Here is a 23,447-nt window from a genome sequence, read left to right as displayed (position 1 = left end):
GTCATTGTCCATACAATACTGCATATTCGAATTCTGTGAGTGACTCTTTCCTTTAGCTTATCTGGCTTTAATTCTCCTATGGCAAATTAAGGGAGTTTTTCGAGCTCAGAGGGAGTATTCTAAAGTATATTCTAATGACTTTAATGTACCATTTTTCCTACGATTAGGAGCAATTTTTTTATTGGGCTTTTGGTAACCTAATGATGTTTTGATGAGACACTTGGGTTAGTCATACCTTTGTGAGATTTATTGATCCTCCTGAAAATGTGAAACATCGACATCCTGCATTAACTCATTTTTTTCTCCTTCAATCCAATGGATTACCATAGTAAGGTTTTTGTGAGGTTTTTGTGAGATTTTCTTTTTGATAGGCGCCCCTTACAATGAGGCTCTTTTTTTTTTTGGAGAACCTCGACAGTACGAGAGAAATTTACTATGAGACTCGTGCTAGCAATTATTATATCTACCGAGAACTGACGACACAACTCCATGCCCTAATCAAGAAAAACCCGATGCGACTACTTCTTAAGTTGTACATGCTCAAGGGCGATTGTTGTGAACAAAATTATTAATTAGAAATGTGATTGTATAAACTTAAAGTAGAATCCGATTATGATTTGACAATCAAATCCTCATAGGTTTGTGTTAATTGCAAGGTAAGAAAACTCATCATGATTAGTATAAGTAAAGATACAAAACCAAAGGACACAATTCTAATTTAGTAAAAAAATATTCACCCAGTAACACTATCGTTTGTCTAAAAAAAATAGCAAAAATTCTACAATACACTTGAGTATAAAATACATGAAACATTTGAATTGTTAGATTCGTATGGCTAGATCTTGACAATTTCAATCTAACGTCTCAAATACTAGTGCATCTCATACGTCGAAGTATTATAGTAAATGCCCTAATTTTTAGATCGCAAACAACTAGGCTTTGGGAAACTTCATTCTTAATTTTTGTATTATATATTTTGTTTACGGACGCACATGTGAGGTTTTTTTTATTAGTGTTACCTATGTGAAGTGAAGACTAACTGTAATATAAGACAGAGAAGCAACGGCGAAGACTAACTGTAATATAAGACAGAGAAGCAACGGCGCTTTCATTGTGTAATATATATATATATATATATATATATGTATATATATATATATGTATATATATATATATGTATATGTATATATATGTATATATATGTTGTTGCATCGCACGCCGTAGGCCAGCAATTAAAATACTCATTAAATGAAAATGAAGTTGTCGGGGAAAGTTCCTCTCCTTCAACTTGACCACATTCACATTGGAAGGTAGTAGGTAGGAAGAAAAGCATGAGGATTGATATAACAAGAGTCCATTGTCATACCATATTGCACATTCCAATTCTTTGAGAGGCCCTTTTTTTTAGGTTACCATGCTTTAACTCTTCTATGGCCAATCAACCGGTCACTTCTTCTTCCTCGCCTCCTTCATGGAAATATGATGTGTTTTTGAGTTTTAGAGGAGAGGATACACGCACCGGTTTTACAGATCATTTATACAACGCTTTGGTTAATAAGGGAATCAAGACCTTCATTGATCGCGAACTTAGAAGAGGAGAAAAAATAGCACCAGCGCTCCTCGAAGCAATTGAAGAGTCAAGAATTTCTCTTGTCATATTCTCTCAAACCTATGCATCTTCATCGTGGTGCTTGGATGAGCTCAACAGGATTCTTGAATGTAGAGAATCAAAGCAACAAATAGTTTTGCCAGTTTTTTACAAGGTGGATCCATCCCATGTACGAAAGCAAAAGAGTAATTTCGGTGACAAGTTTACAGAACTTGTAAGCAAATCCGGCAACAAGGAGAAGCTGCCCGTGTGGAAGAGAGCTCTTGCAGAAATAGCAGATTTGTCAGGATTTCCTGTCAAGGAGGGAGAGTACGTACATTTCTTCCCGCTTACCGTGTATTTATATAGTTAATTTCCTACAATAATGTCATCAACTTAGTTTTGTGTTTCCTTTTTACTCTTTATATCCTTAGCAAGCGACACACACTGGACTTTATTAGTAAGTACTAGTGCATTTTGGATAAGAAACAGAGAAAAATTTTCAAGTACACTTTTTGTTAATACGGTGTAATATTTATCTATGTTTGTAATATTTCCCTCTGTTTGTTTTTACATCTCTAAAATGGCTAAATCGCCAAATAGTCCTTGAGATTTGCATAACTCATTATTTTGGTCCCTGAGATTTCAAATCGATAAAAGTGGTCCCTGGGATTGTCCACCATCCATCATTTTGGTCCTTCCGTTAAAAACTCTGTTAAGTGTCCCGGAGCTCTTGGCCGGAAGGTTAGGCAATTTTCAAAGCTTCGCAACTCAATCGTTTCTTAACCAAATTCAACCCATAATATATCAAAATGAAGATAGAAAATTGTACAATAAGATTATACCTATTTAGAAACCCAATGGTTGCAGGAGATGGCCGGAAAATAGCCTCAAAGTTGACTAGTCCGAGCGAAAACTGGAAAACTAGCCGGAAACTGGGTAAATTTTAAACATTCATAACTTCTTCAATACTCAATGAAATCAAGTGATTCAAAAACAAAAATCATACTTCTCAATGAGACAAAAATAATGGTACCTTTTTTTACTGCTAGATCTCCGTGGTTTGGCCGAAAAACGGCTCGAAAGTGGCTAACTCGAGACCAAGACAGCCACTTTCGAGCAGTTTTCCGGCCAAACCACAGCGATCTAGCAATCAAAAAAGGTACCATTCTCTTTTTCTCATCAAGAAGTATGATTTTCATTTTTGAATCACTTGATTTCGTTGAGTATTGAAAAAGTTATGAACGTTTAAAATTTACCCAATTTCCGGCTAGTTTTCCAGTTTTTGCTCGGACCAGTCAACTTTGAGGCTATTTTCCGGCCATCTCTGACAACCATTGGGCTTCAAAATAGGTAATCTTATTCTACACTTTCCTATCTTCATTTTGATAAATTATGGGTCGAATTTGGTTAAGAAACAATTGAGTTACGAAGCCTTAAAAATTGCCCAAACTTCCGGCCAAGAGCTTCGGGACTCTTAACGGAGTTTTTAACGGAATGACCAAAATGATGGATGGTGGACAATCTCAAGGAACACTTTTATCGATTTGGAATCTCAGGGACCAAAGTGATGAGTTATGCAAATCTCAGGGACCATTTTGACGATTTACCCCTCTGAAATATAGCAAAAAAGATAGTTCACTGATTAAATGTGTTATTTGTTTTGAACTGCTAGCTACGAAGTTCCAATTATCAACGACATTGTTAAGGAAAGTATAGATCGTTTGAAAGATTCTCATCTACGTAAGAAAAGTATAGATCATTTGCAAACTACATTGGATAGTAATGATTCTTATAAAGAAGAACCTTTCAAAGATATTCAAAGAGTACTTCGTAAAAGTTATGATGATTGGGATGATGTCGTGCAACAAGTTAGTTTGGATATGTCATACAAAGGCATGAGACAATTGAAGGGGTTTAAGGTACATACTTTAAATTATTTTGAACCATTATTTATTTACACATATATTTTATTTCCAAAAAAAAATATTCAAGTGTTTCATTATATTCTTTTTAAAGTATGTGATTTTTTTTTTGTTTTGATTTTGGTTTCACAGAATTCGGCAGAGTTTACATCTATGAATTTCAGAGGCTGCGAATTCTTAGAAAAAATCCCCGACTTATCCGGAAGCCCAAATCTAAAGCACTTGGTTCTAAGTGATTGTAAAAGTTTGGTTGAGGTTGATGATTCTGTTGGATTCCTTGATAAACTTGTTTACTTGAATCTTAATGGGTGCTCCAAGCTGAAAAGGTTTGCAACAAGACTTGGATTGAGATCCCTTGAATGGCTTTATCTAAAAGGTTGCACAAGGCTCGGGAGTTTCCCAGAAATAGAAGAGGGCAAGATGAAATCTCTAACGGATTTGGATATACGACAAAGTGGCATAAGAGAATTGCCTTCATCAATTGCATATCTTACTGGGCTTCAAAGATTGAAAGCAAATGAATGTGAGAATCTTACAGGTACATCATTACATCATATATATGGGTTGCAAGATCTGATTCAAGTTCATTTCGGTAAGTGCCCAAAACTCGTGACATTTGGGAATCATAAGGTGAAGTTTGATGAAGTTTCATCTTGCAACTCTATCACATTAGCCCTTCCCAACCTATTTGATCTTGATTTGGGAGGATGCAATTTATCAGAAAGTGATTTCCTTGTGCCTCTTGGTTGCTGGGCATTAGCAAGCCTTGATCTGTCGGGAAACAATTTTGTTAGTCTTCCGGATTGCATTGACAAATTTGTCAACTTAATGAAACTTAGATTGAGTGGTTGCAGAAGGCTTCGAAAAATTCCACAAGTTCTCCCACCAAGCCTATGTGACTTATATCTGGATGATTGCACATCATTGGAGAAAATTCCAGAATTGCCCCCGATGCTTGAGCATCTGGAGTTGACTAATTGCATTAAACTAAGTGGCCATGAAGTGGCAAAGTTGAAAAACAATTGGTTGAATGAGGTTGCTCTCTCTCTTCTTCTTAATTTCTCTTGAAATGAAAATTCATTTTGTTAATACTTGAGATAGCATTCAGATCACAACTGTTAATAATTAGTTATCTATATCTTATTTAATTTGCAGGAATCTGAGCGTGGTGAATTGCAAGTTATTCTGCCAGACAATGAAGTTCAAAAGTGGCCCAGCTATACCCTTTGACCATCTTACAACCACTGAACATCTATCAGAAGATGAGTTTCGTTTTGAAATTTTCAAGGGGACACGTTATTCGAATTGGCTCTATCTCTTGTTCTTGGAGCACGAACTAATTATTTTGGTAATCTTTATATTCTCATCAAGGGAGTACAAAAGCTTGTACCATATTCATGGGATGAGATGAAAATCGAGGCAACTCGTGTGACTCAAGCTAGTGGATTTAGACGATCACAAGCAGCATGGAGATAATTGTCAAGTTATATTTCCTTTCCCCAACTCTGCACGCATCAAAGTTCAGCATTAACTTCTCCTTATTCTACTGTCTTGCGTTTGTCCTCCTATTTTCTTGATATGTTGGTGCAACCTTTTTCATAGACGGCTTTTCTGTTTAATAACTTGTCCTTGTTCTACTATCAAATCTATGCATTTCCGTACATGTAGTAAATTGTCGCAGTTAATTGTATGTATTATGTCAGGGAGGACACCGTTACCTAAATGTGTTACCTATAACTTTGGGATATATTGTGCTGTTTAGCGAAAGAGATTAGAATTAGTTTTGCTTTGTTTCTTACCAGGTAAGTCAGGTGCACTTTAATGTTTTGATTGTTCATTGTTACAGGTCGCTAACTAAATTTTTTTATGCAATATTCAATGGAGAGGGTTAAAGGTCTAAAAGCCAAAAGATGATCTGATTTGTCTTAAAGTATATCTTCAGTGGATGACTGAGTTACAATTATTTGAAACTCATTAGACCATTATTTAGCCAAAATGGCATCAAGTTGGCCAAGTGTAGCCTCCCTCTTAGTCTTTTTTTGGGGCCAAACTCTTCTACTGCAATAATTGGTTTGAATTTAATGATTATGATTGAAAATATCCAACGGTAGCTTAATTAAATTAATCAATAAATTTAAAGTATAAACTTTTTTTAATACATACTATATTATCTACACAAAGGAGTGGGGGAGTAGGCTAGTAATAATAATATGGTTCAAAGACCTCTCACTTACAAGTTTAAATTAAAACTAGAGGATGCTATGTTTAGCACTTCAATTGGAAATTATATATGACTATGGCATAATATTGTTCATTTAAAAATAATTTCTTGCATGACTATAATTTTGAACGGAGCTATGTTTAGTCCTTTCACTATAATTTTGAACGGAGCTATGTTTAGTCCTTTATGTTGGAGATAGCCTTTTAATAACGTTTTTCTAAACAGACAGTTTAGAAATTCTCCAAATTAATATTGTAGAAAACTTCATTTAGCCTTTAAAGAAAAAAACAATTTTCGACTAAAATCTTGTGTAAGATTTAAAATAATTTTAGTCCCTTAACTCAATGTACATGTTATCATATATTCAATCACCTCATATACTAATCATATTTTGATATTTTATTTCTCCTTTTCTTCCTAATTTTAATCTATTAATTATATTTAATCCTAATTTTTATTTCAATTCATAACATATTTTGTTATAGAAATTTAGATAAACTTTTTTTTTTGGTATAATATATTGTGATTTTTAATAAAATGTGCTTCCATCGAAAGTGCTTTTGCTAAAATGCTTAGGAACATGAGTGCTTACGCAAGCATTCTCAAACGAGGATCGAGTAACACTTGCGCTTGAGATTTAATTGTTAGGTTTTTCCTCTTAAATTTTTTTTTTAACAAATAATATCTACACTAAGGAATAGAGGAGTGGCTAAGCCTCATAATGGGCTAGCAATAATGTGGTTCGAATCTGTCTTTGGTGAGAACCGAACCTAAAACCTCTCACTTACAAGTGAAAATGAACTATTAGAGGAAAATCATTAATCTTTTAATTACGACTTTGTGAAAATAATAAGATAAAGAGAATATTTAACCAAAAAAATCAGTATAACCTATAAAGTATTTGATTCCATTTGTGGCCAACTTTAAAGGTAATTTTGTGGCGAAATTGTAGCGGGTTTATTATTCTAAGGAAAAGTACAAACCCACTTAATACTAAGATCTAGCAATTTAATGGTATTTCTCTTTACTTGTAAGTGAGAAGTCTTAGGTTCGATTCTCACCAAAGGCGAATTTGAACCACATTATTATGGCTTGCCCAATGTGAAGTTTAATCAACTCCTCCACCTCTTTAGTGTAGATACTACCGTCAGCTCAAAAAAAAATTACAAACCTCAAATAGGGCATTCTAGATTAAGTCTGAATGATGCTCAAACAAAAAGGACTCCAAAACAAAAAAACAAGGTCAACTGAGCCAATCTAATAGCTACTATATCGACAGATCTTTAGGTGTGACAAGCATGAGAACACATCCAGCAGTCTAAGCTAAAAGGACTTTTGTCTCAACAACTTCATAAGCTACATCATGCAAGATTCTGCACACAAAATTATCAACAAAACCGGTAATGGAACTCTTTGCATACATACAGCGCCGATTCAAAGAGGCACAGCTAAAAAATAAAATAAAATAAAAATGTTACAGCTACAATGGGAACTGTGCACAAAATCACCAATGACTAGCGGTTGCATCGGGACAAACTGCACCAACGCCACCATATGACCGGTCCCAAATTCCTGTAATTTTGTCCCCATTAATGTTAAATTTATCGAAATGCCCCTAAAAAGGTACATGCGTCAGGTTAATACTATTACATAGACTTAGGGCTCCGACGCTTTCCAACATGTAGTTTTCGTCTGTTGAATCAACTACTTCAACCATTAAGTTTCGGACACCTCGTAGCATCTTCTGAACGTTCAAGGATAGGAAAATAATTTTTTAGTGCTGGATGCTTCAAGAAGATTTTTAATGAAATGTGGTTCTATCGAAAGTGCTTAGGAACACAGGTGTTTACACAAGCAACTTCGAATGGGGTTTGAGTGAACACTTGCGCTTGAAATTTGGTTGTGAGGTATTTGAGCTAACTACTTTTTTCAATGTTAATTGCTTAGAGGGTTACAAAATAACTAATTTTTTCTCGGAGACACACAAAAAATAACTTTGTAACAATAAAAAGATATTGGAATTTGGTGTACTATGACACACCCCGATCCGAATTTTAGTAGACACTAAAATTGAGGCGTATTGGCCATCACCCGGATGGATGATGAAGGCATGATTGGAGCATTCTCATCATCTGATCCATGCTTTCTCCTCATTTTCTCTCTCATCACCACCCTAATTTCTCAATTTCCTCATTATCTTCTTCTTCTTCTTCTTCTTCTTCTTCTTCTCCTTCTTCTTCTTCTTCATCTTGCTTTGATACCATGAAGAAAGTTGTCTTCTTCTTTTTCTTCTTCTTCATCTCGCTCTGATACCATGAAGAAAGTTGAGATTCCACATAAAACCAATTGTCAATATGGGAAGTAGCTCAACTTACTTATAAACTCTTGCAAAATTTCTAATGTGACTCTTTTACCTTCACATTCTCACATACCCCCTCACGTGTAACGAGTTTTCAAGCCAAACACGTGGACGACACAAATTGGGTGACATGTCGATCACGTATGTAAGCCTCTCTCTCTCCTCTCCAAATTCTTCATTACAATTTCCTAAATTTTCCGAGAAACCAAGCGGAGAATTAGGGTTTATAGAGAGAATGTATGACATGTCATGACATACATTTTGCCGACAACTCGCGACGCTTGTCATGTCGTGGCTGACAACGATGTTCTGGCGTGCCACGATGCGAGGGTTACCGTGTTATGACAAGCCATGCCAAAGCACAGAACGTCGGCAAAATGCATGCCATGATGCAAGGTTATGGTGTCAAGACAAGTAACTGGTAAGAACACATTCAATATCCAAGCTGAATATTTACATAACTTCTTACTGGTTAGAACACGTGCATTATCTGAGCTGAATATTTACGAAGGTTATTACCAGTAAGAACGCTTCATATATTTCCTAGACACCTTTTTTTTCAAATTATTTCGTCAGTTTCAAATAATGAAGTCATAATTGTGAAAAAAAAATATTCATAGAACAATTTTGTAGAGCACCTGGTGGGCACTTGCCGATTCGTGCCGACATTTGCCAAAAGCTTACGCCAACGTATGTCGACAATTACTATGATCCATAAAGGCTTGTGCTAGTACAAAAGTGGCAACTTCTCATAAAAACACCTAAGTTTGTAATATCTTATACTAGTGCATGTTTCGATTATAATTATTTTAGTTTGATACAAACATCAGCGTTTATATCAGACTATCAAGTCATCGTACGAAAGAACGGACTGCTATACCTTTCAAGACGAACAAAAGGGTCACTAAATTTCGTAACATTAACATGAAAACCAAAACAAAACAGTTGGAAATCGAAGAAAGCAACACGTAATACAGGTACAAAACCTGTAAAAACTTTCTTGGAACTACATTGACAGACTCAAGTATGGCTAGGGTGTTATCTTTGCCAAATAAAGCTTCGAATGTGCAACTAAAAGTTCATGAATCACAGAAGCCAATGTATATTCCGTAGAGTAGACATATATACATACTAGAAAATCTCTTCTTTTACTTTACAAAAGTACAACTCTCAATGTACACGATAAGACCAATTGGATAATCAAGCACCACTCAAAAAAAATTCTTAAAGTGGATAAGAAAGCCAAGAGCCAAACTGGTTCAATTTTGTTTTGTTGTTCTTACTTTCTTGGTTCCATTTTGTTTTGAACCGGTGACCTCTGTCTCTGGTCAAATTTGAACCAAACCGGCCAGTTTATTTCAGTTGGACTTTTTTTTAGCCCACCCATGCCTGTTGGATATTCAGAAGGCCCTATTCAGAAACAAGATAAAAACAACAAAAAATTATGAAAAATACCTTTCTTTATTGAAATTGAAGTCTACAATTTCAATGGCCAAGTAAAGAGCCAAAGCATATATAAAGATGAAAGACAACATCAAACTGGTTTTTTGGCAACGAAACGGAACAACATATTACAACTTAGAAAACCAAGACCACAAACTACTCCTGTTCCTTGTTCTTGCTGTTCACTGCTTCCTTGAGTTTTCGTCCCAACGCATAGGCCAAAGTAGGAGGAACTGCATTTCCAATCTGCCTGTGCTTGTGAAGAATGTTGCCCGAAAACTGGTAGCTATCCCTGAATCCTTGAGACCGAGCGCATTCCCGAACTGTCAGAATCCTGTCCTGGTCAGGGTGGAAGCACATTCCCACCTTCCCCATTGGTTGAGGATCTGTGATGGAGGTTGGGAAGTTGCCTTCCCAGTCAAGCCTTCCGAACAGGCCCTTCCACTGATTGTGGCGCTTGGCCGTGTTGGGAAGGCACCATGGGATCAAGTCAACTATCTGTCCAGTGGAGAGCTTCACCTTTTCGTCTGGAAGACATTGCCAATCAGCGCCTGGCCGCTTTGGAATCCTCTGGCATCGAATGAGATTCAGCTCGTTCATTTCTTTCGAAATGTGCTCAGTCAGAACAGCCATCTCCCCTCGGATTTTCTTCTGGAACCATGATATGGGGTCGCTTTCGTACTCCAGATTGACCTTGGATGCTCCATTCCCTACAGCTGGGAGATCTCCAATTGTGTCTCTGACAGTTATGGAACGGAAAGGAGCCCCACCTGCAGTACTTCTAACCGCAGAATAATATGAGTTCCCTGACAATGAGATCTTCAACTCCGGTACACCAAAGACATGCATTGGCTCTGGCCACTCTGGGAGATTCTCATCTGGCGCAGCTGCCCATATGAATGCTCGCTTTCGTGACTGAGAAACTCCATAAGCTCCAGCTTCTAGAATACCGAACCTCACCTGGTAACCCATCTCAAGAAGTGAAGCCACAGTCAGACGGAATGTCTGTCCTTTGTTGAAAGACACAAAGTTCCTCACATTCTCCAAGAGGAAATACTTTGGCCGGAAGTAGTCAGCAAAGGATAAAAATGCCAAAATCATTTCACACTGAACTTTACTCCAAGTGCTTTGGTTGAACCTATTCATTCCAGAGAAACCCTGACACGGAGGTCCTCCATTGATGAAATCCACTTGCCCCGGCAGTGGCAGATCATTCTTAACCTTCTCATCAAGTGATTTAGCCAAATCAGCAGCTTCGGAAGTCGAGATGCAATCATCTGTATCCCCGCATTTCTCCATTACAGCCCTTAAGATCACATTGCAGTTATTGATAAACACCAGTGACTCGGGATGGTTCAGTTTGAAAGCATCACCAGCAGGCTCTTCGTACTCAATTGCCCACTTGGTTAATGAAATGCCAGCCTGACGCAACCCTTCAGACAAGCCACCACACCCGGCAAATATATCTAATGTGGCTAGACGTTTCTGCACAGAATCAGCTCTCTGTTTCTCAACTTCTGAAACATCTCCTTCTTTGCCTTTCCCCTTCCTCTTCCTAGATTCCACATCACCACCTACTGTTGAGTACCTCAGTTTGATGGTCGCTGGCAACTGCTTGATAGACCCATTAGAAGGATCGTACAGATACTCACAGAAGAAGGTATGCTCGAAAGTGACAGGAGCATTGCATACTGGAAGATCACTCTTCTTTCTGACTTCACATTTTCCTTCTATATCATCAACCGTCACAATGTGTGTTTCTTCACTGTAGTAGACCTCTCTAATATCACAACCGTATGCCTTCTCAACCGAAATGTCCTCTGGTCTGAAAAACCTTCTAACTTTAACCTGGGTAGATTCTGGTCCAGGTCGTTTCGATTCCTTCGTACCAATTATCTCCAGCACTTGGCACACAACATAAGCTTTCAGTCCCAAATTTCTACCAGCCTTGAAAGTTTCAGTTTCCATCCTTTCCGTAGAAAACAAATGGGGACTTACATAGACATAATCGTGAACTGAGTACTCGGCTCCCCTGTATACAAAACTAGTCTTTGATGAATTCACTTTAAAAACCTCCTTGGCCTCTTCAGCTTCGTTCACTTTGCAAGAGTGGCAGGCACCAGAACCCAGACCCATGGTATCACGGGAAAGGCTAAAGAAAGCACCTTCCTCTGGGCAATACAAGCTTTTACAGTAATATTCAGTTGGCAATCCCTTCTTCTTCCTATCTTCTGCCCTTTCTCTATCTCTTCGGCTAGCTTCTGCATTCTCCTTCCTGTATTGATGCCCCCACGGCATTAATTTGATATCCACAACTGCTGTCTCTTTAACATCCTTTAATGCCAAGTTTGTGCACTCATTTGTCAAAAATACCTCCCTCTCATTGGCAGTGTTGCCAAGAACAGTCTGAGACCCTCGCTCCATCAATCTCCCATGGAACATTTTGCTTCCATTTCTTGTTTCATACATATACTCAACAAAATAAATGGCAGGAAGTTCATCTGATCCATCAAGTTCTACCAAGACTGCACCACCAACAGAAATTTCATCTCCATGAAGACTGGCACACTTATAAAGAGCTTCACCAGAACACGTTGTTCCCACAGACTCCCCATCCCACAGAACCTCCTTGTTGTTGGAGCATGATTTAGTTTGTCTTGAAATTGAACTACGCTTCTGGGCTTGTTCCGTTGGATTATCTTTCTCATCATCTTCATCCTCTTCTACATCCTCTTTTCCCTCCTCTTCTTCAACTTCCTCCTCCTCTTTCTTTCCACCATTAGTTTCCTCTTCATTCAAATCTTCTGGAGAATTATTTAAATAGTACTCCCCCCAGATTCTGTTGATCAGCTTTGTTGTTGTAGCCCGCATTGCCTTCTTGGAAACCACAGGTCCCATGGATGCCCTTGGGTTCAAGTTTGATCCACTCTTCTCCACAAGCTTCTTCTTCTTTACCAACCATTTAGTATGGTGCCTCTCCTCCATTTTGTTTGAAAGACCAACCACAAATGGACACTTTTTAATCTGCGCATCAGGAAATTCTGAAAACAGTTGCAGTATTATCTGTCCATGGACAACCACATATCTCTCAACAAATGCTGGATCGGAAGAAATGTAAGCACAGTGGTCCTTTGGAAACCCTGACAATCTCTTAATAACATCTGCAAAAGAAAGTCGTGCTACTCGACTTTGCTCTTTCAGCAAAGTGATTATGCTTCTACCGACCTTTGCTGTTTTCAGAATTGGTTCATACCACAGAGCATACTGCTTAGATGGCTGTCCAAGTCTGTACCAGGCCAAATCTGTTCGGATTGATATTGAGACCATTGATGCTCCCAATTCAATCATCCACTCCTTTATTGCACTCAAGTAAATCGGCATTCCATCAGCATCCTGTGCTCCTGGACCACTTGAAGAACCATCAGAATCAAGAGAAAAGCCGCTTCCATCATCTGCAGTCATAACCCCAGACCCGAAAATGGTAACATCAATTTCTGTGCAAGGTTTCATCGGAAGAAGTTCCAACGAAATCAATCTTGAGTCTGAATTGTACAGACTCCAATTATGAAGCATGCTTCGAGGAAGGTCATCAGCATTTAAGATATCATAGTCATTGTCAAAAACTATGAACTCGTCAGTTTCTTCAATGGAAGTCTTGTAATAAGCAGGTAGAGGATAATCGTTGGCAATTTCATCTTCATTGATTTTGATATAGTATTTGCTCGACAAAGAGGCAGAACCCTGACGTTTTTTCTGTTTCATTGACTTCCAGTACTCCTCTTCTTGCAAAAGTCTTGCCAATTTTACATCATCATTTTCCTCAGCTTCAACTATGGATGAACCGGATGCATTCAGTCCAGTCTCTCCATCTCTATCTTCTGAACCAATCTTTAGGGTACCACTTGAACTTGCTGGTTTTGATTGGACAAAACCTCCACAGTTTCTGCTCTCATCTCTAAGTGCAACAAGAACAGGAAGCTCTGCAAATGGCTGATCATTCTTCTTTGATGCTTCCTCCAAACCTATCAGTTGATCATAGATAAACTCGCCTTGAGATACAACAAATTCTTTGATAGCTGCAGTACCAGAAAAGAATTTGCTTCCACTCATTGATCGAGCAATGCCAGCAAGTAATTCATCAAGAGTGGGGTCAGATTTGGATTTTGACAGCTTTTTGTAAACCTCTATGCAAGCACGCGCTTTCTCAAAGAATTGATCATGGTACTTCCTATAGGTGCTGGCAGGTTTACGACAATCATAATCAGCAACATCAGTTGAGAGCCATATCACAGGAGAGCCCTCTTCATAACCAGAGATGTCCCAAGATTCTATTCGCCCAAAACCTTCACATCTAACACCTCTTTGCTTGTCCTTGTCAGAACTTTCATTCAGAGGCAATATAGTACCAGATATAAACATGTCAGCAACTTCCAACATCTCAACAGGCTGGGGTGACCCACTTTCATCATGCACAATAAAATCAGTAAGCCTTCTGTTTGGGCGCGCCGCATCTTGGTCCTCGCCACAAGTCAGGATTATAGCATCAGTTTCTTGATCCACTACTCGATCCTTCTTGGTTTCAATAAGATTAGACTTTTCAGAAATATGAACAGACTTCTCCTTAAAGTCTGCACATGCAGCAGCCCGCTTGGGCATTTTCCGAGACCTGGAAGGCTCTTCAGTGCTCTGAGGCAAATCTCGTTTCTTAGTTTTAGAGCCGGCAGGTGCGGCCTTTTGGGAAGCTGGTTTGCCCTTCTTCTTCGTCATTCCTATTGCAAAAATAAAATTTGTGAAATTACACAAAAGAATTACAAACTGAAAAGTGAAATCAACACCCAGGCCAAGATTTGCCTCAACCTAGACATATACATGTGCAAGACAATGGAGGAGGATCCAGGTACTAATCCTCTAAATTGATTCGGAAACTGGATCAAATCCCAAGAAGAATAAGACATTTAAGCAAACAAAATCATGAGAAAGCTAGTTAACCGGCATTTTACGGGTCCTAATAAAGAAAATGAAATCTCTGCCTTTGGCTTTGGCTAAACTCATCATAATGAACTCATACTACCATAAAAAGGGCATTGAAAACTTGAAATTCATAGTCATATATATCCATATTTACAAATACATGATACAATATAATGCCGTAGTATGTAAAACCTAAGGTCTCGAGTCCGATTTCCCCTTCCTCAATATCGCTTGTTAAAAAATAAAATATTCAACATCGGTTTTTTGTTGGACCAAAAATTCATATTTAACAACAGAGCAGTACAAATCTAAAACCCCCAAATTCATAAATTCGCAACACAAATGCACAATTTAAAAAGGGCAGTCTAAATCTAAAACCCCCATAATTACAACCCAGAATCATGAATTCACAGCACAACAAAAATCGAAAGAACAAAAATTTTAACACCAAATCAAGAAACCATTTTACTCATATAATCTAAAGCATCGAAAGAACAAGAATCGCAGGGGCAAATTAGGGATTCAAGTACCTGAGGAAGCCGAGGACGGTGGCTTAACCCCATTGGCACCTTTGGTCTCCAAGACCGCCGCTGCTTCCGCTGCCTCAGCTGCCGCGGCGGAACCCATTTCTCCCCTAATCGCCAGCGAAACCCTAGAATTCAGAGAATGGGGACAGGACAGGAGAGAGAGCTCTCTCCCTATCTGGGTGTATTTATTGCCGTTTTGAAACGAGTACGGATGAACACGTATAGGCGGGAAGATGCAAGTTTTCGCGCGCTCTTTTATGGAAAACAAGGAGGGAAAATCCCTACATTTTCACTTCTTTTTTTGTTTTTTTTGTCCAGGTCAAGAGATTCATAGTGCTTAGGTGCAGTGACTTTTAGTAACATATTGGATTTTTTTTTTTAAAGGTTAATATCAAGGATATGTATGGAGGATCAAATAACGGACCCAACTGAACTTTAATCTCGTTATTATGAATATAGATATAACGGGCCGAATTTTAATTTGGTTATTGTATAAACTTAAATGATAATGTGAAGTTAAACCTCTACAATTGATTTGGAGAAAATGAAATCCGCCATCTATAGAAAGTGGGGAAAATGAGTTTTAGAAGGTTGGTTAGTTGGCTGGTTAGTGAGCTGATCCATGCATAAACTTAGAATGTTCAGAGCTAATATCCAATTTTCGGATGTTTTTTAGCGGATGTGGGAAGTGGAAAAATTAGCTTCAACTAATCGTTAATGTACAGAGAGACCATGTAGAAAACATTGGAGAGTGTATTTTGTGATTTTAAATTATGAGATACTATATTTTATGAAATTCCAATATTAACCTATTTTTAATGCAAATTACTTATCTAGGTATTGCAGTAGGTACGAAGTAATATGAAAAAGATGAATCTCAAGTTTTGAGATAGAAAAAAGAACGTCAACTAGTAAGAATCTGGCCAGCCAAAGAGAAATCACAGTTTTTCTTATTAAGTCAAACTCGAGATTCGTAGCGGTCACACAAATACCTAACAACTAATTAGTTATTATTACTCTGATGAGATTGTCACAAGTGTCAAAAAGTAAATTCGCATGTTAATAGAGAAGTTTAAAATGATATATTATTATCCAATTTTACTAGCCACCTAGATTTATGGTTGACAACTGAGAGACATTGAACCGAATAACTTATCGAGCATATCCAAACATTTTGCTCAGGGCCAGAAGCCGGACACCAATTCGGCCCATGTCTGCATATACTTGAGATAGTTTGCGGTCTTGTGCCAATGTGAAGCCCAAACATGGTATGGGCTAACTAGAATCTCAATTGACATCACAATCTCACACCAAACCGTAGCTCTAGGCACGGTCCTACCAAACTTACAAGTAGCCGTGTGTCCATAAATGAGAAAATATATGGTAGGAGAAATTTTTCGATGCACCTAAAACATGTATGAATTAGGTGATATTGAAAAATAATAGTGGGACATGTCAACTATGTCGTTCACTTATATTATAACACATGTAATATACTGTTACAGGAACACATGAAAATTTCTAATTTGACAGAAAACTTCGGTGTCACGTCCCCCATCTAGTCAAGAACACACAATTAGCACTTCCTTGCATTTGTGTTATCAAAATAGACTCGCGTATAATTTGAATGCATGAAGTCTCTTGCGTGTCTCTTGAGCAGACATGTAACGTGACATCGAAGCCCCTACCCCTTAATCTCTATATCATGTTGGAGAGCCGCCCCAAATAGTGGGTTGTGTAGAAAAGTTGCCAAAACCATTGGTTCCCCAATTTGGTAATTTGGGTGACCCATTTATTTGCCAAAAAGCTTTATAATTGAGTCACGCTTTCATCTCATGTTTTTCATGTGGAGACTTGGGCTTTGAGGCACATGACTGTACGCTCTTAGCATCATTGCATGGAGTGGAAGGGGGTGGCTTAGGCTTTGTAGCTCAAAATATGTACCCCACTTGAACGGCTAAACCAATCATCTCATCAGTTGGAACTTGTAACATGTTAGCTTAGCTTTCCTATTACTTTTTGCCTTTTTTTTATTTCTTTTTTAATGGAGAGAGTTAAGAGAAGGAAAGGGCCTCATAACGACTTCCCATAGGCGATTCAAGGAATTTTCCATTATTTTTGTCAAAATATGACTAAGAAGTAAGGCCGCAGCTCCAATAGACTACGTTCATCCAATAACTAGTCAAAGGCTATAAACGATACAAAATGGCCTTGCGCTTGTTACAAGCCGAAAGAAAGGCATCCCGGAGATTAGCGGAGGAAACATTGCACATTGAAGGTTTCTTTGGGTCATATAGAGTACATATATATAGGACATAAAATAGAATAGAATAGCCAATATCAACTCTTTATACATTCCCATATGATTCTCTTTGACATAAGGGCTCGATCGGAATATTCTGCCATGCGAACATGTATGACATACAAAAACTTTTAAAATCGCAAATGGTTAGATCAAAAATCTTTATTCAATATCACGTATGGATTATCAACTATTTATGTTTATCTGTTAACTCCAAAAACTACCAAGCCTACGTGACGCGCAAGCCGAGTAACTAATGAACTAACTACGTCCTTCGGTTGATGCGGGGCTTGCCAACTCGTCGGCCGAGCTTGGTCGGGAGTAAAATGTGTTAATGTTGCATTTAGCGAGTGGCTGACTTCTCGATCTTGCGATTGCGGCTGAGGAAGGAACACGTATCGGCCTTTTGGTTCTAAAATCTGAAGACAAGGTTGCTAATTTTGCGAAGTTCACAAATCGTCGGCGCCGAATTCGGTCACAATGATTATATTTGTAAGGGTATAAGCACGATGAATCGACACCAAAGTATAAGAGCACATATACTCAAAACAGATATATGTCTTGAAGGTAAATGTGGTTTGGTCGTCAGAATGCCGAACTCTAAAGCTCTAAAGCTTACTTGTGAGTATCCAATCATAAAATAACTCGGCGTTCAATGTGCCGAGCCCTAGTAAATTGTAACACCTCAGCTCGCCGAAAAAGCTAATGAGATGACATCTACCAATAAATACCCGAAAGTCTTTCTCAACCGAGACTTGGATAGATAACCAGTCGGCCTCAACGTAGTGTTGTTTATTCAAACTGAAGGTATTCTGCGGTCAGCTGGTTCTACAACAATAGTGTTGTTTATCCAAACTGAAGGTATCACCGGTTGCCTTCACAATGCTGTTTATCCAAACTGAAGATGTATCGGCGGAAAAGGAAAATAAAAATCTCAAGGTTGTTGAGAGTAGGGGTGGGCACTTAGAACCGAAAACCGAAACTGAAACACAAACCAAATCAAACCACACCGAACGGTTTGGTTTTGCGGTTTTGAAACGGTTTTGGTTTTGAAACCAAACCGCAACGTAGAAAACGGTTTGGTTTCGGTTTTGACTTTTGAAAACCACACCGAAACCGAACCGCACCGCAAATATTAATAAACATTTAATTAAATGTCCATATTATATTTCATGTTTTAATTGGTTGTTTGTTAGAATCCATACACTTAGTATGAGACTCAACCACACTAGAATATCATCATTCATCATTTTCTTTCGTTCATTAACTTGAAGGACCTTTGTTATTTTATACCATCACACACACATATATGTACAAGGGTGGACTAATCTTGTTATCAAGAGTCGAACAATGATCTAATGAAGTCTACTTATTTGAAGTATGATATCACATATTCTAGTATCAAAGTTTCGCTCACATTTAATGAATTCAAATTTATTCAATTTGTTTTATGATAAACATCGTAAGGGGCACTCTTTTGTTGCACAAACATGTTTTAACATCACAACTGCATGCAACATGCTAATTGTTTACATAACAAATGTCTTTTTCCTATTGCTATTGGGAAATGCTTATTAATATGTTAAATTGCAAATTGTACATTTTTTCTTAAAAACCAAACCGAAATCGTTTGAAACCGCACGAACCAAACGGTTTGGTTTCATTTCGGTTTTTTGCTTCAAAATCGCACCGCACCGAACCGAACCGTAAAAAATTTCGGTTTCAGTTTGTTAAATTGCAAATTGTACATTTTTTCTTAAAAACCAAACCGAAATCGTTTGAAACTGCACAAACCAAACGGTTTGGTTTCATTTCGGTTTTGGCTTCAAAATCGCACTGAACCGAACCGTAAAAAATTTCGGTTTCGGTTTCACTCAAAACCACACTGAACCAAACCGTGCCCACCCCTAGTTGAGAGGTTTCGCAAAAGCGAGGGTTTGCGCAAGGCAATTTGTGTGTTGAATTGGAAGGAGTTTAATGATGTCATCCTCCTTTTATTTATGGCAGTCAACTTGTTTCCAATCGAATCACAACCATACTCGGATTAGAACTCCTTCCCATGATCCAACCTTATCTCGGCCAGTCCTACTCCTACTAGGACTTTGAACTCAACCCCCTTATCAGGCTGCATTTAATCCCAAACTTCAACATCCTTATCCTGTCGAAACTCTTTCTCGTATCAAGATTCAACTACCCATGGATTCCTAATAGGACACAGCTGGCCTTGGCTATGTGGCCAATAAACCAGATGACCCCCAGTGACTCCTAAGTACGGCTTCTGGGCCGAGAACAATTCTAAACTCGGCCAAACCGATATTTTAGGCCCAAACATTATCATATTACGAAATGCATAAACGGTTCATCTTAAGAGAATTGTTAATTTATTCGATGTGAATAGATTACTAAACTATCTCTCCTTTGATTGATTATATCCTAAACTCTATTCAAGCCAATCCTTAGGGCATACTAAACAGAAAAACAGACGCTTAATATTAGTGAAGATTAATTGAAGAGTGGTGTTATTCTCATGCTTTTTTTACCTCATACACTTTTTGTTAATTTTTATAATTGATCATCTTCAATTCATTCGATCTAATGGTCAAAAATTAAATATTATGTGTGGAAAGTAAGAAGTGGTACGTGAATAGCATCCGTTTATTGAAAATTGGCTAGGCTTAAAATTGGTGCTTTCGTTTGGCAGAGATAGTACGCCGGACTAGGCAATGCCTTGCGAAACACCGCCACGTGGAAAGTCCAGTAACCACAAGCGTCCTAATCCGATTAACCGTTACACGAGCGAATTTAGACGCGCACTTTCGCGTGTGTTGGTTGAAGAATGACAGCGTGTGCTACGCGCATTACGCACCATGCACGCAGTAGAAAAAACTGTATATATCGTGCGCATCAGAGCAATTCCACCCCTGTGGACTTTGCGCCAGCACCCAGCGCATTTATCCACTCAAATGAACAGTAATAGACTGGAGTGAACAGTAATAGGCCAAGGCATCTCCACCCATAAAAAAATGCGCTGGCACCCAGCGCATTTATTTGGTGTGTTTTTTTTTTAAGTTTATTTCGGATAAGATTTTTAACCCATTTAAAATAAAGAATAAAAAAATAAAATAGTTTTAATCTCGTCACGCCACGTGTCATTATCTGAACGTACTATTTTGTGAATAGATTTCCGATATTATTTTCAACCAATCCCGACACGCCACGTGTCACTTCTGTGGTACAATAATTTAGCCAAGATTTCGATAATTGAAATGTGGTGTAAAGGTGAAAGATGAGGGTTAGGTATTTATAGGAAAAAAAATAACATTTTTCAATTATTTCTGTAATTTTTTTAAAATTTTCTGTATTTTTTAATAATTTTTCTGTATTTTTTAATATTTTTTAATGAATTTTAATATAGTTAATTAATTTGGACCGTTGGATTTGAAAAATATTCAAATCCAAGAGCCAGGGACTTGCCACGTGGCCAACGGTCATATTTCTGACCGTTGGGGCCTTTTTTTTTTTTTTTTTTTTTTACTTTTTTGTAAAAAGAACGTGGACCGTTGATTTTTGATCTGACGGTCCATGTTAAAAGTAAAATTTAAATTTTTTTTACCGTTGGAAATCCAACGGTCTAGAAAACTAGCCGTTGGAAATCCAACGGCACTGAGGAGGGCCACGTAGCCCTATTCCGGGTTCTCCATAAGTGGGCTGACAAGCGGGCCCCCCTGCCTGCAACCCGGTTCCCTACTCGCGCTTCTGCGCGCTTGTGCTGCACGCGCCTTCTAAACAGGCCGGTCTCTGGGTCTGTCCGAAATAGGCTGGCCCGTTGCCCAGCTTGGGCTGTGTCCCAGGCTCTTTCGCGGGCTAGAGCAACTTGACAAGGGGCTGGGCTGTTTTTTGGACTTGGTGCTGGGCAATTTCCACTGGGGTGGAATTGCTCTCAAATCAAATGTCTCTGAGATGTTCGCTACGTGAGCCAGCGATCGTTTTCTGCTTTTTCTTTTTCTTATTTTTTGGGACCAAAAATAATTGTATTTATTTTTATGATTTTTCAAGATTATAAGGATTTTAATAAATTATTATTATTTTTGTTAAAAAAAATAGTTTATTAAAATCCTTACAAATCCAAGTGTATTCAATTAGGATTTTAAATAAGTTTATAACATTTCAGGTCTATTCAATTAGAATTTGATTTTGAAGAATTTGAAAAAGTTGAGGAATTAGAGGGAACTTGAGAGATTTTGTAATGTATTTTAAGCATTCACAAATCTTACCTCTCTTCATGAGATTTCGAGGAAATTGAATTAAAATTTTATATAAAATCTCTACAAATCAATTAAACTCCACAAAAATCTATGAATTTATAGATCCATTAAAATCTCTCAAATTCTCAATTGAATACCCCTAAATCTTTAGTCTTGTTGACTCTCTAATTGTTCATTAAATTGATGTTATCCCGAACATGATATATGTATTGAAAGCTATATTTTCACTACAAAACAACTCCTAAATTTAAGGGAGAAATAAACAATTTTTTGTTGTTGCAAAGCGGATTGGACACTCAAACATGCTAAATTTGTATAATTTGATCTTCCAACTGTAATATGAGAAAGTTAAAACATCATACTCATTTTATAAATGACCTTAAAAATATGGATTTGGCAACAATATTTACATGTATTTCATACTACCATTATCTCGATGGTCAAATGATTATCATACTAAATACTCCGTTACATGGTAATTGTATTAAATATATGCAATTATTGTAGCTAGTACCCAAAATTAAGGTGTAAAATAGTTAGTCTTTTATTTTTTCTGTTTTGGGTGATTTGAGGAGGACTTGGAAATATACTTTAAGAAAATACATGGTTTCATGGAGCACTTGGAGCTATCGGAAGACTTGACGTAAAACCTAGCACAGTGGCGTTCTAGGATTCATACCGCAGACGTCACTTAATAAAATAAGACTTTATTGTTGTTGTTGTGGTGATTTAAGGAATTGTAACTTAAAAATGTGTAATATTTAATATAAATGACAAATTTAATATAAATGAACCACAACAAGTAGCTCAGTGGTAAGGACTTGAATTGCAGCTCCCTAATAAACAAAAAAATGTGGGAGGTTCAGGGTTCAATGATCTAAGCTGGTGAGTTTGCTTGATTATGGCCACGGGCAAATTGAAATTCCCCATAACCAATCCGAACCCAAAATAATGAATGTCGTGGCTTGCCATTGGTTGTTCCATTTTTGTTCCAAAACAAATTTCACAAAAGGACAACAAGTGAAATTACAAAGGGGTAGGAAAATGACTGATTAGCAAGAGGACAAGAAAATATCTTGTACTTATATTTTGAAATTTTGAAGATATTAGATTTGGTAAATATTGATAAATAGGTGGTGCCACTTAATAGTCACATTCAATTTTGTGGACCGAGCAATGTGTATATAAAGTCAAGCTCTATAAGATTAGACGGCACCGAAGAGGATGCATGCACATACTTAATGTCTACTTGGGTAATGCCTTTTATTTTTCTATAAAAAATGGACAATTTGTGACAAGTCAAGGTTATCTACTATTTTCAGGTCTGAAGACGTTATGGGAAGTTTCATCCTGCTCATGATCATAGTCAAACAAACTCACAAACTCGGAGTATCGAACTGAGAACCTCCCATAGGTAATGGTAATGCCTTTGTTTATTTTTGTATAAGTGTTGGGGTTACTTAAATTTCTAAACTTAGACAAAAATCATAAGGCACATACAACCCCTATGAAAGGCGTCACCAAATATTTGTTTGGACAATAATTCTAATTGTATTTTCATATTTTCACATAAGATTATTGGAGACTGAACTAAATTAAGAAGTATTGACTTGTACCATGTATGTTCGAAGACATGTATATATTCACACTGCAAGCTGAAAGCTGCATGTAGTATTTCTGTTTTCATACGACTTGAGCCAAAGACCTCTAATATATGAATATCGAGTACATGAGTACATACTCTAACCACTTGAGTCGCAAACTTCTAATACACGCATACGATAACTAATTGAAAGAAACTCGTCTGAGTTGTCAACAATTAATTATTTTTCAAGGATAACGTATT

General features: G+C 37.5%; 2 protein-coding genes across 2 annotated transcripts; one reads left to right on the top strand and one right to left on the bottom strand.

Moving 5' to 3' along the window:
- The first annotated feature begins 1,305 nt into the window (after positions 1–1,305).
- LOC126609292 (disease resistance protein RUN1-like) lies at positions 1,306–5,293 on the top strand. Its single transcript, XM_050277246.1, has 4 exons — positions 1,306–1,918; positions 3,264–3,510; positions 3,646–4,548; positions 4,669–5,293. Exons 1-4 carry the CDS (start codon positions 1,431–1,433, stop codon positions 4,741–4,743), a joined length of 1,713 nt encoding a protein of 570 aa, XP_050133203.1. The 5' UTR covers positions 1,306–1,430; the 3' UTR covers positions 4,744–5,293.
- A 4,242-nt stretch (positions 5,294–9,535) lies between these two features.
- Positions 9,536–15,362, bottom strand: LOC126609277 (DNA (cytosine-5)-methyltransferase 1-like). Its single transcript, XM_050277235.1, has 2 exons — positions 15,038–15,362; positions 9,536–14,305 (listed from the first exon to the last, which is right to left on the bottom strand). Exons 1-2 carry the CDS (start codon positions 15,132–15,134, stop codon positions 9,693–9,695), a joined length of 4,710 nt encoding a protein of 1,569 aa, XP_050133192.1. The 5' UTR covers positions 15,135–15,362; the 3' UTR covers positions 9,536–9,692.
- Positions 15,363–23,447: the final 8,085 nt, after the last annotated feature.

Source organism: Malus sylvestris, chromosome 2, assembly GCF_916048215.2.
Source record: "Malus sylvestris chromosome 2, drMalSylv7.2, whole genome shotgun sequence".
Lineage (NCBI taxonomy): Eukaryota > Viridiplantae > Streptophyta > Magnoliopsida > Rosales > Rosaceae > Malus > Malus sylvestris.
Note: the sequence above shows the minus strand (reverse complement) of the source record. Positions and strands in the feature narration are given on the sequence as shown.